A 16892-nucleotide genomic window follows, 5' to 3' on the forward strand; every position below is an offset into this window, starting at 1 on the left:
AAAAGGTTAAATGAAATAGTGGAAAGGGATGAAAAAATATCTCTTCAGATAAAGGTGGTCAAAGGAGCAAATAAACAACAGAGGCAGTAAACTGTGTGTGTTGTAGCTGTTTTATGACTTTAAGAAGATGCTACAAAACAATCGTCACCTTGTCTCCCTGTTCTTGGGAAATATCCAGGTGTCTTTGACAGCACACGACAGCCTCATCAAAGCGCCCCAACACTTTTAATGTGTTCCCAAGGTTGCCACTGGCTTTTCCTTCTCCGATTCTGTCTCCTATTGTTCTGAGAAAGCAAAGAAACACATGTCTGATGTTCACTGCTGGGAGCTGCAGCTTTTTCTATGTTAATGTCACTTAGTTAAATGGTTTCCATTAAGGTACTTTAAGAGGATTTCAATGGGAGATGCTATATAGTAGATTGTTAATTGGTTGCTTACTTCCGAGGAGCGGTTCCCAGTGGCCCAGTTAAGACAGTAATGTAACAAGGTAAATCTCCTGGGGTCTTTGATCAGTTCCCTGCTGAAGGACCAGCTGCACTCACTGCAGGGGACCGGATTACTCGTACAAGCTAAATATACAGCTGGTAGTTGTCAACTATATGAAAGTCCCTTCACTTTTTCTCGGAAGTTTTATTGTCTAACTCATAATAAAATCCCTGATGCCTTTCATGGGTGTGCATCCTGTAAATAAAATGTCAGGGATGATAACTTCAATCCTTCTTTTCTGAAACTGTCTGTGCATCACATAGCAACATCATTAACATTGCATCCTTTCTATAAAGAGAGAGCTCCTATTGCATAAATAAGATGGGAATATAACTTATTAAACCATCATCAGACCAAAATGAAAAGGATTCATTTTTAAATGTAATTGTATTAAGGCTTCAGAGATGACCACCTCAGAATTTCTACTCTCCTTGTTGTACATTATTTAAAACAATAAATGTGTTTTCCAGCTATGCAGATTGTCCTCGATAAGCCAAATGAATACTTGGATAACTGGGAACAAAAATTCCGATCTGACAGTTCATGATTATTATCTTTGATTACAATTTTTACAGTACTGAAAACTGTTGCATAATAATGATGTCATTGTGAATAGATGTTTAGGAATTTTTAGGAGGTTAAGACAGTGCACAACAACATATTTGATTGTGTTTATTTTGATTTATATTATTTTTATCCAATTTATTTTACTTTTTTATATTATTTATCTAACTGATATTTTCACTTTCCATGGTTTTCTTGATCATGATTTTGGTTATTATAAAAAAAAACATGGAAAATTGCTAGATATCAGCTCTTAAATTAAATTCTTATGAGCTATTTTTGTTGTCATCATTATATTTGTCCAAACAAATGTAGCTTTAGTTGTACCAGGCATTAAAATGAACAAGAAATTGAAGAAAAAGGGTGGTCTAATAAATGTTTCAATGACTGTATGTATGTATGCATGTATGCATGTATGTATGTATATATATATATATATATATATATATATATATATATATATATATATGTTATATTATATATTTTAACATTGTTCTTTTTTTCTGTTTAACTATATTAAAAGTTAACAAAGTTGAATGTTAAAAGGACACTTTTTTCAAACTTTTTTAAGTTCTATGAATGTAAGATGTTTTCAGCACCTATGGTCACAAAACTTCAAAACTTTTGACCAGCTCAACAAGAAGGGGCAAGTAGACAGCAACTATTTCTATGCAGTAGGTAGCATTTATTCAAAGCTATGTTGCTCACCTGGCCAAAGTAAGGTCATGTCTGTGGTATTCCAGGGCTTTGCCATACTCTTTGAGGTAGAAGTAGGCATTGCCCAGCTGGCTGTAGATGGCACTAAGGGTCTTCAGGTCTTCTGTACCGACTTGCACAGCTGCCTCAAAAAATGCTGTCCCTCCTTTAAAGTCCCCAGCCTTGCACAGCCGCTCTCCTTCCAAGGCCAACTCCAAGCAAGAAGCCTCCATCCTGAATGCATCCACAGGTTCATACAAACACACAGGAAGAGACAGAAAACAGAGTTAATGCGAGATACTAAAGGCAAAAACATTGTTTTTTTTAATGCGCTGGTCAATTTTGAGGTTTTGAGCTATTTTTTTCCCCATGTCTTCTTTTAGAATAATTGAAAGAAAACTAACATTTAGGTGTATATTTAGCTATATTTGATCCATTTGCATCTGTAGATTTCACCTAAACTCAACAAAAAGTTAGCCTTCTATTGCAACATGTAATACCACTAATATAGCTCGGTGTATACCTGGATAATAAGTTGGACTGGTCCCTAAACACAGACGCTCTCTACAAAAGAGACTATAAGATCTGAGCTTCCTTTAGAAGCTCAGATCGTTTGACATCTGCAGTAAGATGCTGCAGATGTCAAAAGATCATCTGCTACCCAAAACCTTTATGGACCAAAAAAACAGCAGTGGACGGCTCCTCTCTCTCCGTTGCAGAACAGAGAGATTTAAAAGATCCTTCGCTCCTACAGCCATCAGGCTTTTCAATAATTTACAGAAGAGCTGACAGACAAACTGAATTTCCCCTCGGGGATAAATAATGTAATTTTGATTGATTGATTTGATTGATTGTAGTCTAAACCTCGTCATCACAGGCATCTTTAGAAACTCCCACTCTCCTGCACAATGTTATGTGTTTTACATGTTCTATATTGTTGTTGCTATGAATTAGATTCAATATTTTGTCTTCAAACAATCAATTCCATTAAGAATGTATGAAATCTTTAAACGCTGAAAATGAGCCATAAATCTCCATTTTAGCTACAATTACATAGACCAAACGTATCACTTTTATTTCCAACTATATTCTGAAGGTTTTTACAGACCCTGGTAACATTTTGTTTACTAAAAAGATGACGAAAATTTGTTAGGGCTTTTGACAGTATTTTCCAAGTATATGAAATTTTAAAAGAAGATACCCCAATTTCTGCAAACAACTTTGAATCCAATATATCAACAAAATAAAATTAAAACTTTGAAATGTGCTTTTTCCAATGTTCAGAAATATATGCAAATATATTGAATGAGTTCCTACCTCATCTGCATTTCTAAACATACTATTTCAGAAAACGTGTAATGCAAATAAATATTGTATTGATGTAAAAAAACAAACTGGGGAAGTTTCATGGTGATATCTATAAGTAAAACAAATGACTCCATTCACCTGTAGTGTCTCCCCTTGTGAGCACTATCACACATAGAACAATGTATAGTAATATCGCCACTTATTACAGCGGCGGTGCAATATCCTCTCAGGGTGAGGAACAAATTGCCAGTATCACCATGACAACAAGGTCTGTGGCCATATCTGTGGACTGTTGCCTTAGCAACTGAGTCGAAGGCTTGGGGATGAGCACCTTGAAAAGGTGTTGCACTTTTCACTTACACAACTCATATCAGCTTGTTTTTTTTCTCTTTTCAGTTGTTGTGCATGAATGGTTGACTGCATCAAATAAAGTGCTCGCCGAGATTAAAAGCAACCTTATATTTTGTGTATAATGATTCTTTCTATATAAAACACAGTTTTAGTTATTCATTAGCTGCTATTATTCATAGTCAATGTGAAGATGGAAAAAAAATAAATCAGTAAATCAATAATACTGGCCCCTCCCGTTTCAACACATTATGATCCAAGAGAATGTCTGTTCCTCTACATTGTTCAGCTGAAAAACAATAGAAGCAAAATGTTCCAGAAATAACTATCAAAAGCTAAGTCAAGAGGAGTCTTCCCACCACTTTGACAATGCCTTGGTTACCATGGCAACTGCTGGATCAATGACTCAGGGAACGTAAAAGAAATACTAAGTCCATGTCTACTGACAACGTCCATATTGTTGAGGGGACATTTCAATCCAATTCTTAAAAGGTATTGAATGGAATCCGTTTTAATAATCTGAAAAGTAAGCGTCTTAGGATATGAGATGTTGTGTACAAAGTGCAAGATATACTACTTTAGAGATGCTTGCTGAAAATAAATCAGAAATCATGTGTTGTGTAAGAGGAGTTTAAAGATCTTGTAAAAAATTGATGTAGCCAGAAGTATGTGTGCGTGTGGGGTCATGAGATGCGAGTTTACAACCACAGCTCACACACAAGTCACATCATGCACAATGAGTCTTCGTTAGTGACTTGTATCCAAAAAGGATACACCCCAGATTCATAGAATTATCCAGGATAAACTAGAGACCAGCTGATTTGGTTGCAGCTCTAAATTCTGGATAAGGTAGCAGAATGTAGAGTTAAGCAAGGATTATCCTCCGATCTAATCTGCTGTACAAATGGCACCATTGAAAAGTATAGAAAAGAGATGTGTACCACATGCAGCTTCACCTGTTTTATACTCCTCTGCCTTAAAGTAAACCTATTTGTTATGTATTATCTATTTACACTGGTCAGTCCCCATCACATTTTAATACCTTGTTTTGTTTTGTATTTGTACACCTTTACATCACTTTGGGATAGACATTTTTCACTATTTTCTGATATTTTATTTACCAAATTCTCTGTAATAGAGATGGACATTTGGAAGGAACCTGCCGACTCGATTATCTATAACGTTAACAATCAATTAATCGATTAATTGCTATGTTTTATACATACTCCAGTATGTGTAAAAACATGCATACATGGGCAAAATAAAAGATATACATAATGTACTATTCAAAAGGCTGTTTTGATAACGGACGCTTTTATTTTGAAAGGACGAAAAGAGACTTCCTGTCATTTGTAATACTAAATCAAGTGAGGTGATACCGTAAAGATAACGTCAAGGAGTTCAATGTTTTATGTTTTAGCCCCCGAAGAGGCATGAGGTGAGTTTTCACAGTTATCTTTCATATTTAAATGTGTTTGGTGTTTAAATAAGTTTTGGAAAAACATAAACCTAGTAATTCATGCTAGCAATGTTTGAAACAGTAAGCTAGTTTTGCTCAAAATAATACTCTTGTATTTCTGTGTGTTTTATAATTGTTACTGCAACTTTCAGTTTGAAAACTGTAGCTTTATCCAACTTAATTCTCTGATCATTGGCTTTTTCACGTACGGCCGCAGAACTGAATGCTCGGCCGTGTTTCAGTTCAGTGATATGCAGTCAGAGATTAAATTAAAAAAAATACACAGATCTGTTAAAAATTCCATGTGATAGACTCAACATTTTTGGAATCTCTGTTGTACAATCACTTTTGTATTTTTAAGCACTCAAGGAAAAATGTGGATGCAAATGTCTCCTGTTTGCCAAAATGCATGACTGTAATTGCAATGGTAGGCGTTTCTTCAGTTATTTACATTACCAACATGACCTTATTGTCAACTTTCTCAACTTGTCCTGATCTGGAAGGACAAGTTTGCTCGCCCATAGGTTTGAAAAGTTTTGCTTGCAAAGCAATAAAATCACCACAGAACTGGTCCTTTACAGTGTTCACATAGTACCTGTGCTTTTGCTTGCTTCGTGTTTTGTCCACATACACCTGAAGCTCCAAGTGTAACGGCCTTAGCATGGCTTGAGGTCTGGGTCCACAGTGGACCAGCCTACACATAGCTCTCTCTGCTCCAGTCAGGGGGCAAGGCTCAGATGCCATGAGGCCTAGGGTTAACAAGACTACCTTTGTCAAAAAAATTAAGAAATGGGCAACTCTTTTAAAAGAGATTGCAGTTCACTTAAGAAATACATGCGAGATCAGCTGATATAAGTAATTAAAATGAAAGTTCCAGCTCATAGTTTATCTCTTTAGAAGTCCATTTTTTCCACTGAATAACTCCATAAGGATCCAAAATGTTGCAGCAAACCTGGACACAATCCAACTGGACTTCTACACACAGTCCCAGACGAGCCAAGAATCACATCTGCTTTTCACGTCCTCGAGAACGATTCAAGAACTCAAAAATGAACCCTTCACTCCCAAAGCCGAGCCAGTCAGGAGGGAAATGTAGAAAATTCCACAAAAGAGCAGTTCCAGTTACAACTGTATTCATTAGCAAAAACATGATTTCAAAGTCTACAGGAAGTCTACCGAGCGCATTAAATCAAGAACTTGAGTCTGTTGCTGTTATGTCGGTTCTTACTGTCCCCGACTGAAACGTGTCCTCTCTTCTCATCCTCTTCAACCTGTCCTCAGCTGTGACAGTGAGATCCATTGTTCTTCCTTGCCATTACAAGTCACGCTTTAAAAGAGGGAGGGCGCAATGTAGGAACGATTTGGATAAGAGCAGTGGTACAGTCAGTCACCACAAAGCAAGTGCAGTGCTTCTAAGGTGACCACTGTCCCAATGAGAACCCGGGAGGAAGGATGAGAGAGAAAAGACAATTGCTAATCCAGTGACCTGCATCTTCTTGGTAGAGCCCGCACAGTGCACTGATTGGTCCAGACTAATCCAACTATCTGCTGACATTGGCAGGAGCTTTATTAGGTTGCTAGCCAAGACAAATAAGACTGTGTAAAAGAGTACTGAGTAAAGAGGTAAGAGACCTATAAATGACAGTCAGTGCACATCACTTCTATTACTTTCACTATAAATCATTGAGCAAAAACTAATTGTTTTTTTTTTTGGTAATCTTCACATTTTGTTCTTTGAATCTAACTCCTTATACTACAAATCATGAAGCAACTACTACAAGATTTGCATGACATTACAGTAATTACCAATGCTTCACTTCCAAACAATGAAAAATTCAATGGGGGTTAACACATGGCATTCTTTACTGAGTAAATGTGGTCAATCTACACTCAATAGTGTGCACTGAAGCTGCTGTTGCTCTGCTAATGTGCTGCTCACACTGTGCCTCCTCTGTTGACACACAGTAAGGCCATGGAAACGTCATACAAGCTTGCCAGAGGTGTAACTAATAGCATTAACAATGGCTCTGCCCCATTTAGGTACGTCAGTGAGCAAAGGCAGCATGCAAAATACCCTTGTCCTTCAGAAACACCTCTATAACTTTAACCACCAACCTTTATTAACTACACTGGTTTGCTGCTATAACATTTAACACCTCTATTGAACTTTGAACCCACACTGTGGTCAAGCGCTGTGTATTTGATGGAGTTGAAAGCTGATTGTGCCGAGATGCCACAAAAGTGTTTGAAAGTAGATGGCATGCCAGTGGGGCATCTCGTAAAAATGTATTTGGTGGTAATGGCTTTTATCTAAATGATTCCATTCACATGATGGGTATTGGAGGAAGTAGAAAAAATAAATATTAAATAAAGTATTCTATTGGAATTGGTATCACTTTAGTAGCATTGGTATTGTCATTTTTTAAATGATACCCAGCCCTACATTGTAAATGTGAAAAAAATTTTTTTATTCCTGCCTGCTTTAAACATTATCCTTGTGTAAGTTACACTGTGTCTCAATATCCAAGTTACCCCTTTGACCACTTTCTCTTGACTTGTCAGAGTAGGAAAAGCTCAGTTGTTACTAATAACATGAACAATGGCTCCGTTTTATTCAAGCCATGACAGTGAGCCAGCATGCACATTACCAGGATGCTAAAACCAAAGCAGCTACATGGAATTCAGCCATCATTCATTGTATTTTTTTTTTTTTTTTTTACACCTGTGCTTTTGTTACTGTGACATATTAAAATGTGATAAAAGGCTTATATGCTGACCTCTCCAAAACAGATGCTGATTAGGCTGAGCTCACAATGAGATGGAGGCATATCCTCTTTGATCTGAAAAAATCGTAGAACCCTGGGTGTAGCTCAACCTGCCAATGTCCACCAGATGTTGATTTGTATTTTTTCCCTCCTGTTACTTACATAACTTGCTAGTAGTGGACTATATGGAAAAAATCCTCTAATACTATATTGAGGTATAAATACATTGTTATTTGAAACATTTTCCGAAAAATCAGTTGAGAAACTGCTTATGAATGACATAACCAGACAGAAAGGTCTGTTGTTGGCTTATCCCAGGAATTTAATACCTGAACTTCAATATATTGATGCAAAAAAACAAAGAAAATATCCATTCACAGCATATTTTGTCATATTGTTCAAATGTATACCTCTCTCATTCTTTAATGGTTGTGGGATTATGGTTGTGTGACAAACTAACAAAAGTGTAAAAAATATTAACTCAAAAAACTACTATTACTAGAGCAACTGCATTTTACAAAGTGGTCGTGTTTTAGGGCAATATAACGCCCCTCATTCAAAGGATAACCTAAAGTGACCCAACTGTCATATTTGCACACAACAAATAAATGTTCCTGTTTTTGGAGCAACATATCAAACCCCTAACGCGAAATTATTCGAAACATCTTTTAGGTGGGCTGGGAATATCAAGCGAAACTCATCGCTCTGGAAAGTAAATGGAACTGGTAACCACTGTAGATAACAGTCCTCTAGATTGACCAAGGTCATATCCTTGGCATTGAATGCAATAGACTTAAAATAGCAACAAGTACTTCTGCAACAGTGGGGGAAGCCCTCCAGCTGTGAAATCCTTCAGTGGGAAAAAGGCCAGAAATGTTTATAATTCCAGTAAGCAGATCTGAACAAGTCGTCAAAGGCCCACAAAGTTGTACAGAACAGTAGATTGCACCAATGTAACTCTTCAGTGCCAACAGCAAAGTGGAGCAGGTGCTAGCAGCAGCCAGAGGGCTGAAAGGTACAAGGGCAATGAGGTCACTAAAGCTCACAGCAAATGTAGTTATAACCAATCAGCTCTTAAAGACTCTGCCCCATCAAGGTTCCCCAGTGCCAAATGGCACGAAGCAAGCTCCAACTGTTTCTGATGCAGCACACTGGGTTCCAGCATGTCATCAGGAGGCTTACCGCTGTAAGTAAATGCAAAGGAAAAGTTGTTTCTGGGGGCAGTATACAGCACACAGCAAGATGTCAAGGAGGTAGGATATAAACATAGCATTTATCCAATCACAGGTGGATGCCAAGTCTTTAAAAAGGACTTTAGTGTCTTCGCACGAGCATGATAGTGATACGGAGTGAAGTTAGAGCAGGTAATTGGTGGTGTTGTTCCAGAAGAAAAGACAGAGACAAGGAGGAAGACATAAGGACACGGAGTCCAGCAGCAGATGGTGGAAGGGCCTCTGAAAACCACGACCAAACTGTAAAACCATGAATTGTAAAACAGATTTTGGAAAAAGGGTGTAGCCTCAAGAATCCTGGCGACGTGGTTAAATAACTTAAGCTGTGCAGTTGTAAAGTTAGAGGCCAATATATCATCACTCATCTTGATCAAAGTCAGTCAACTAAAGTATTGTCTGGAAGCGAGCTTGAGGGCTATCTGGCGGACAGAAAGAAGGATAAAAGAAGGAGAGTGGGAGAAAAACTTTTATGGACAAAACAGAGAGACAACAAGACAAAGACAAAAAGGATTATTCTCCATGAGAGGATTTTTACTGAGTGACTTTCATTCTTGTCATCTTTGTGGTTGGAGTAAGAATGGATCTGTGCAGTGCAGTCTACTATTCCCTCCTCTGATTACCACTCTAATTGGTCTGTTTGGGAGACACTCATCCTATAATAGCCTGCCTGTGGTCTAAGAGAGACAGTTTCCCAGTGCTGTAACCATGGCAGTACAGAGTACATGTAATATATTGGACAGGTTTCAGGGAGTAAGTTAGAGAGGTAGAAGTGAGGATCGTGTGTAAGCTGAACTATGACATGTCTATGGTTTGTTCTTGCAGTATAAAAACAGCATGGTTGTTTTTATAATTTCAGTAAAATCTGTATCTCTGAGTTTTGGACTGTTGGTAAAAAAACAAAACAAGTTTGGCTCCCACCAATGGACATGCAGTGGGGATACACAGAAAGAACAAGCAGATCCCCTGCCCTCTTTGCCATGCCGAGGGTGAGGAGGGGCAAACTCCTCATTGATATAATGTCCAGGATCGCCTGCTCCAAAGGGTTCCCACAGGGAGACAAGGCAACGCATCAGGGGGTCTCAGCGGGCAGAACATTCCGCCGGAAGTATTGCACAGGGAGGAGGCCGTTAAGCTCTCAAAGCCATTGTGGCCGGCCACAGTCGCCGCAATGACCACCCTAGCCCTGTTAAACAGTCCCTGTAGAAAGGCAAGTACATCCTGAGGGAGGAAAGCTTGGATTAATGGCTCCGACATCCAACTAGGCGGCGAAGTAGGTTTGGGCTGATGGACAATGCAATTGTCCACCGCAATGGCTGATGACCACTGAGCCCAACATCGTAATTTAAAAGCCCCGTCCCCCATCCACACCGATACCTGAGCACGCGTTTGTGTTGGCATTTTTTAAGTGCTTACAAAGTGGCAATTCTAAATCTTTTAATGTTACACAGACTGATTTCACAAGTGCAACCAATGGTGCAAACTAGTGCTGACACATCAACGATTCTAAAGTAGAAGAGAATTTGTTCAAACTTATTCAAACAAGAATGCACTTGTTTTTACAGTAATTTCTGGTGATTTTCATGCGATTTGAGTAATTTGCGATGACAATATCATCATCCACTGTGATGATTCACCGTGAACATCGTCATATGCCAATTTGGTAAACATTGCCCAACCCTACTGCATACACACAACACATCAAACCAGATCTGGGAACCACCTGGTGGCCACATGGTATCTGTGGCTGGTGCTGATTTGGAGTTTTGATGGAGTAAACCAATAGCGAAGCCCATCAGAGGGCATAGCTCATATGAAATAAAAAATTGTAAAATTATAAAAGAACTGTATAGTGATATACAATAACTTCATCTAAATTGATAACAACAATCAGTAGGTCTGGGGAATATTATCATAAATAATCAAAATTATGTTATGATGTAAAAATGTCTACTGTATACATTTTTCTCCATTGTTTTTTCAGTCAAAAAAAACTGCGGTCAAATTGCATTATGACAAAATGTACGTCATTTGGACAGCACTTTACACTCCATCCTCAGTGTTTTGCTGACATGGAGTATACAAAAATAAGCTTTACCATGTGGCTTTTTCATAGAGACTATGAACACTATGTTTATTTTTGCATTCTCTCTTAATGCTCACTTTGTTCTGTGTTTAACTGTCTTTTTACCTACTATACAAATATATTAATTGTACCTTGTATTTCCTTGTAATTCCTTGTATGTTGCACATACACTTACAAGCTGATTCTGACATGACATTTAGATATGAAATTAACTATATCGGATTTTGTCCAAATCACCCAGCCATAAAATGAATATTAAGAAATTTTCATTTACATTTTTTTCATGACCTCTTCCTTTATTAATGGATGATTATTAGGGGTTCTACACTACTGTCCCCATTATTCTTGGCTTAGACAAGAAACTCTGTGCTCGGAGTAGTAATCCAGCTATAATTACAGAGTGCCACGGTTAGTTGTCAGGGAAACCAAAGAGAAACTCTCTAGGAATGTTTTTTCCTCTTGCAGCGCACGTCTCATTCAGTTACAGCAGAGATGTCGCCTTCTTTCTTCTCTTGTTTGATTTGCTTGTAAAGCTGCATTTTTTGTCTTAGTGATTAAGTTTCTCTTAACCTTGTTTTGTCTGAAGCAACATTATTAGGCCAGTATCATTAAAAGAGGTCCTAAAAAAACATTGAGTGAATATAACATTCAGGGGGAAATAATTATAATTTCATATCAAAGGCGGTAATTTCCAAAAACCCTTGCTCCTTTGACCTGGATACAAGGACGTGCCCATTTTCAGTCTCTGGCTTGTATCCTTTCATAATAAGAAGACATTCGAGGACACCTCTTTTGTTTGATCGTTATTATGTTCTGGAGCCAATGCTGTTGTTGATTGAAGACTGGATAATGCTGAATGTGTAGATAAGGACCAAGGTTATATAAAAAAAGGCAAACCCAAGTCGGGTTTCAGTCTACAGATAACCATCTAATTTACCAGAATCAGTTATCTTATGTAAAGTTAGTCGACATAAAAACTTTGGAAAACTTCTGTCAGAATAGTTTCTATTCAGAGATTAATCAATAACCACAATTAATGTCTGGGACCAACAACCTAACAAATCTACAGCATTTTGCAGGACTTGTTTGTTGACAAAGACCTTTCAGATAATATTCTTTTGTGTCTCATCTTCCAGAGCTGCCACAGGCGAAAGCATACACAAAGACACGTACACAAATAACCACAGCCCTCATTGTTGAAAAGGTCATGTAGTGACTTTATCTGTTTGTTAAATAGAGAGAACGCAATCACTGAGGGTACACCTGACCATAGGATCATGGTATAACCGGCACTCTGACTCACTCTATGTATTTATCTTGTGTGTTGACGTATAAGTGTGTGTGTGTGAAAGAGACATGGACAAACTTGGTTTATGGATGTCACACTTCAAATACCGAAAGTGAAAGTCTGTCCTGTTCAATGTTGGTTAGTGTAGAAACTAATAAAATGTCAAGGTGGAAGGTGTGCTTGCTCAAAGTATAGAAGAAGTACTTTAATACCCTGATTTGACTTGCTACACTCACCTACAACTATTCCCTTTAGAAAAAAGTTTTTCATGCAGTTATTATGCCTACATAGATCATTTACAAGTTAATTTAGCTAAATATGTGGGTGGTATATCTGACTTATTCCACTTGACTGACTAACAAAGATGTCGAGGCACACTAATCAGTGTTCTGTTGATTAGTAATTTTCAAAATGTCAAAATATATAACAGGCGCGCATCATTCTGACAAGTTTTATCAAAATCTTATCATTGGTGTCAGATATGACGTGACACAAAGGCAAACAACAGATAAACTTTCCAATTGGCAAGTCACTGCAGCTGTCAAAATACATTAATAAGTAAAGCTGAAACGATTAGTCAATTACAAGATTAGTTTTTCACCAGTTTTGTCAATCATATCAGTTGTTAGTTTTTTCATTTCAGTGGATTAAAAGTAAAGATTTAGTGCTTTTCTTTGCCCTATGTCATGGTCAACTGAATATCTGTGGGTTTTGGACTCAAACTGGGTTTGAATTTGAATGTGTCATAATGTGCAACTATTGACACTTCTCAACTGAGACTGCTTTGAAAGACAGTTATGCAAATGTCATGCAAATATCTCAATGATTCTGATAGAAGTGAGGCAAGAAAATACAAAAGTTTGCAAATGAGTGGGAGCATGGTTATGATACACACACCAAATATGCAAATAGGTGGTGAAAGTGACATTTTGACTTGTTCTGCTAAACAAATCCACGACCCCACACAACACCTACTGTTTGTGCATCTGTGTTTAGGTTTCATCAACGTGAATCACACCATATGTAGGAAGTCAGGAGACTTCCTACATATGGTGTGATTCTGCACCCACATGGCACGTTTAAGCCAAAGCTGTGTACTGTACTGCCAATGTGTCCAACCTGGACAAAAACACAACTCGTTGCTATAATCCTCCAAACGTCCACTTCTCCTGAGGCTCCTCTGAGTCTGTACATTCCAGCCACAGCAGCTCAATGACCCGAGCCAGGAATGAGGCTCGGAGCCGGGGCTCTGGCTGCATCTGTGGCTGGATCTCGAGCTTTAAATCAGTGAAAGCTGGCTGGTCAAGTTCCGCCTGCCTGACTCCTCCTCGGTAAGCAAAGCCCTGAGCTGGCAACCTCTATTATTCTCCCTGCTATCTGTCCCTCCAGCCGCTCCCTCCTGTCTGCCTTTTCTCTTTCTCCTGACAGCCATTCAAGGACACACTACGAGGCTGACCCCCCCTCTGTTTGCCGGTGTACCCCCCAGGCTCCTACCTTGAGTGCAGCCTCTTGCTGGCCAGATCCTGGTCCACACCGTTAGCAGCCGACTGAGCCATATAGAACCGCTGTTAGCTTCCTCCCGCTATCAGGGCCCCCTCACAATTATTTCCTCCAGAGGCAGCTACCCCTTTTCTTCTTTCTGTCGTTCCGCTTCTCTGTCACTCCCTCCCCCCCTTTTTCTCTCGTTCTTCACCGCTGTCTCGTCCTCTCCCTCCCCTCTTTCCTCATTCACCACAGCAATGGCAGCTGCTGAGGAAGTGAGGTATTGTGCAAATAAACCATAAAAACACACAGCCCCGCCCCCATAATTACGTCACAGGCTAGGGAGTTGCTTATGTGAGAGCATTCAATGTGCCTGTTGGTGAGCAAGTGTGTGTTTCATATCATCACCCTGTTAAAGTAATCATAATCATAATCAATCAATAGTCATTTTTTATCAAAATTGTGTTTTTTTGGCCTAAATCATCTCTTCATGACGCCAGCCACCCATGGTAAAATCGCCTAGATCATCACTTCTTTAACAATTTGCCACATTCATAGGCATCAGATAAGAACCCAGCAAAGAAGAGCTCGAGGGAGATTGTTTAGTTATCAGTTTAGTTTATCAGTGTTTTATTGTTGACACTAATGTTGGTAACACTTTACTCTAAGGTGTCTACATAAGAGTGACATAAGCGTGTCATAAACATTACATGGGATGTGTCATGAACATTAATGACACTTTGAAGTAACATTAATGCTCATGATACTTGTCATGTCATGTTTATGACAGGCTTGTGTGACTCTTATGTAGACACCTTCAAAATAAAGTGTTACCATTTCTTGCTTAAGTCACAAAGGCATGTTCAAAAATTGCCTAAGTCATTTATTTCTCCTAAGTTACATAATTTACACACAGTGTTATTACTATGCCAATAGCCATCCTTTGTTACATCCTTTTTGAGTGAAATGATCAATAAATGTCATATGTTACACTTTTGGTGAAGATTTTTGTGTTTCCTGCAAAACCTGAAAAAATGAGTTAGGCAATTATTTTACCAGGGAGACGACACATAAAAGCATTTTAAGCACATTATCCTACATATATTTAAAGCCGCCCATTTCATTTTCTCAGTGTTTTCTTTATGTTATGTCTTCTCAAAATTTGTTTGTTTTTTTCCCTTTAAGAGCAACCTGTAGCCTGTTTTACCTCTGACAACTTTACAGATGTGGTCAAGTGTGCTTCCTTTCACCTGTACTCACCTGACAGTGATGTCACAGCAGAAAGTTGACAAGTTAAATCACTGGAGGTCAGCAAAAACACAGGGTGTTAACAGGGTTTTATTTACAGCAAGTCATGCGGTGTTTCTACCATCATTAAAAAATGAATGCTGTTTTTCCACTGCATGGTGCAGCTTGGCTCGACTGTACGTGTTGTTTTGGTCTTTATTTCCAAAAGTTGCGAAGAATACCTGGTAATCTTTTTTAGTACCATCTCCGTTGAGGTTCCATGCGGGTTGATATGATATTAAAGGTGGAGTTAAAATACTGCAGTAAAGTCAATAAATATATCCCTCAGCTAATTTTATCAGCAGATATTGGCCTACCACAGACATATGTTATTGGTGTAAATGTTGTCTGATATGTGCAAATATAAAAATGTTTTACAACAAATAATGCAGAAAAACATTAAGAAATGGCGTTGTGTCAATGGGACATAACACAAGTTTTATTTTTTTACTGTGACCTCATGTGCAGTCCTGACCCCAACTTCTCTCTGTTCATAATGCAACTTCAGGTCCATTTAGGTTTTCTGTCTCATTAGTCATGCTTGCGCTGCCACATAAATAAAATACTGTTGATTTTGCTGCTGTTACAATATATTTTACATGCCATGATTGCCAGATAAGTTGCCCAATGCAGACTAGGGTTGTCACAATACTAAAATTTTCAACTCGATACCGATACCATTTTCGATACCAGCAGGATAAAAACAAAGACCCCAAAATTTAACAGAAATATTTTTATTAACAAGAAAAATGCAACATGTAAAAATGAACAGAATCACAGGTTAAATATTTATAATAAAAAACAGTTGTGCAAAAAGAAACTGCAACTATGATAACAAGCTTCAGATACTCGATACTTTTGAAAATGAGTATCGTATCCGGATACAACGTTTTAGTATCGATACTTTTTTAGTATCGATACTTTTGACAACCCTAATGCAGACATAATACGACAATGGAACTGCCCACATAGTATCCTTTGGAAAATGGCCAGCAGTAACAACAGACATATGTGTAGTGTATATGAAGTCAGTGGCTTGAAATAATAAAACCCTTGGCATGGTCCTTTTATTACACATGTTTGTATGTTTTCAACATGCACCCAAGAAAACATACATATGTGATGCTTTCATTCATATTTTATTTCTTTATTATATTTTATTAACTAATAGTTACTTGAATGGTATTCGAGGATTCATTATTGAAACTGTTTATGTTGTTTCAACGCAGTCAGTTACAGATATTTATTTATAACAGTGCCATACGGAACATAACTTATAGGTTAATTGTCAACTTGTTGTTGCCATGTTGTTTTTGTTTGTTTAATGTTTCATATATACTAGATAGCTGACCTAAGCACACCATGTCACTTTGGTAATTGCTTCTGTAAAGTTCATATTTTAATTCTATTCTTATACTTGACAGATATACCTCTATTTTTTTTATTTAACCTTTCCACTTATCTTTACTTTCTTCCTGTCTTTGTGCTGCTGCAGCAGCTGAATTTCCCCCCATAAAGATCAAATAATAAGGCTTATCTTATTGTAATAACCACAGACTGTATATAAATAAGGTAATAACTTAAAGGTCTCTGCAGTACCTGAGGTTGACCACAAGAGCGCAGCATTGCACTAGTGAATGACAAGCATAGAAAAACAACATTTGTTTTCCACACTGAAGCAGCTCATGAAACACATGGAAGGAACTCCACAGAATGGATGATATGAACACCTAATGTAACAATAAAAATAACAATCCTTGCATTTCTTATAATGTTAAGCTTTTGTTTAGGCTCAAGTTTTTTTAAACTGTTTATGATTAAACATTAAATTAAGCTTGTTTTTCTGCTACTTTCATCTTCAAAAATTAGATTTTTGGGTTATTAATACCGTTTG

The 16892-nt window shown here is 37.9% G+C and overlaps 1 protein-coding gene across 2 annotated transcripts in view; it reads right to left on the minus strand.

Moving 5' to 3' along the window:
• Nucleotides 1–13964, minus strand: part of gpsm1b (G protein signaling modulator 1b) — a 29959-nt gene extending 15995 nt beyond the window's left edge. Inside the window, exons 1-3 of one of the 2 annotated variants that reach the window (XM_059358247.1) lie at nt 13724–13964; nt 1759–1980; nt 149–284 (exon numbers count right to left, since the gene is read on the minus strand). In XM_059358247.1, the coding sequence (XP_059214230.1) occupies nt 149–284; nt 1759–1980; nt 13724–13785 (420 nt within the window). In that variant the 5' untranslated portion in view covers nt 13786–13964. The remainder of the gene's footprint in view (nt 1–148; nt 285–1758; nt 1981–13723) is intronic. The other variant, XM_059358246.1, reaches the window with a different exon arrangement.
• Nucleotides 13965–16892: the final 2928 nt, after the last annotated feature.

Source organism: Centropristis striata, chromosome 19 (genome assembly GCF_030273125.1).
Source record: "Centropristis striata isolate RG_2023a ecotype Rhode Island chromosome 19, C.striata_1.0, whole genome shotgun sequence".
NCBI classification, from domain to species: domain Eukaryota; kingdom Metazoa; phylum Chordata; class Actinopteri; order Perciformes; family Serranidae; genus Centropristis; species Centropristis striata.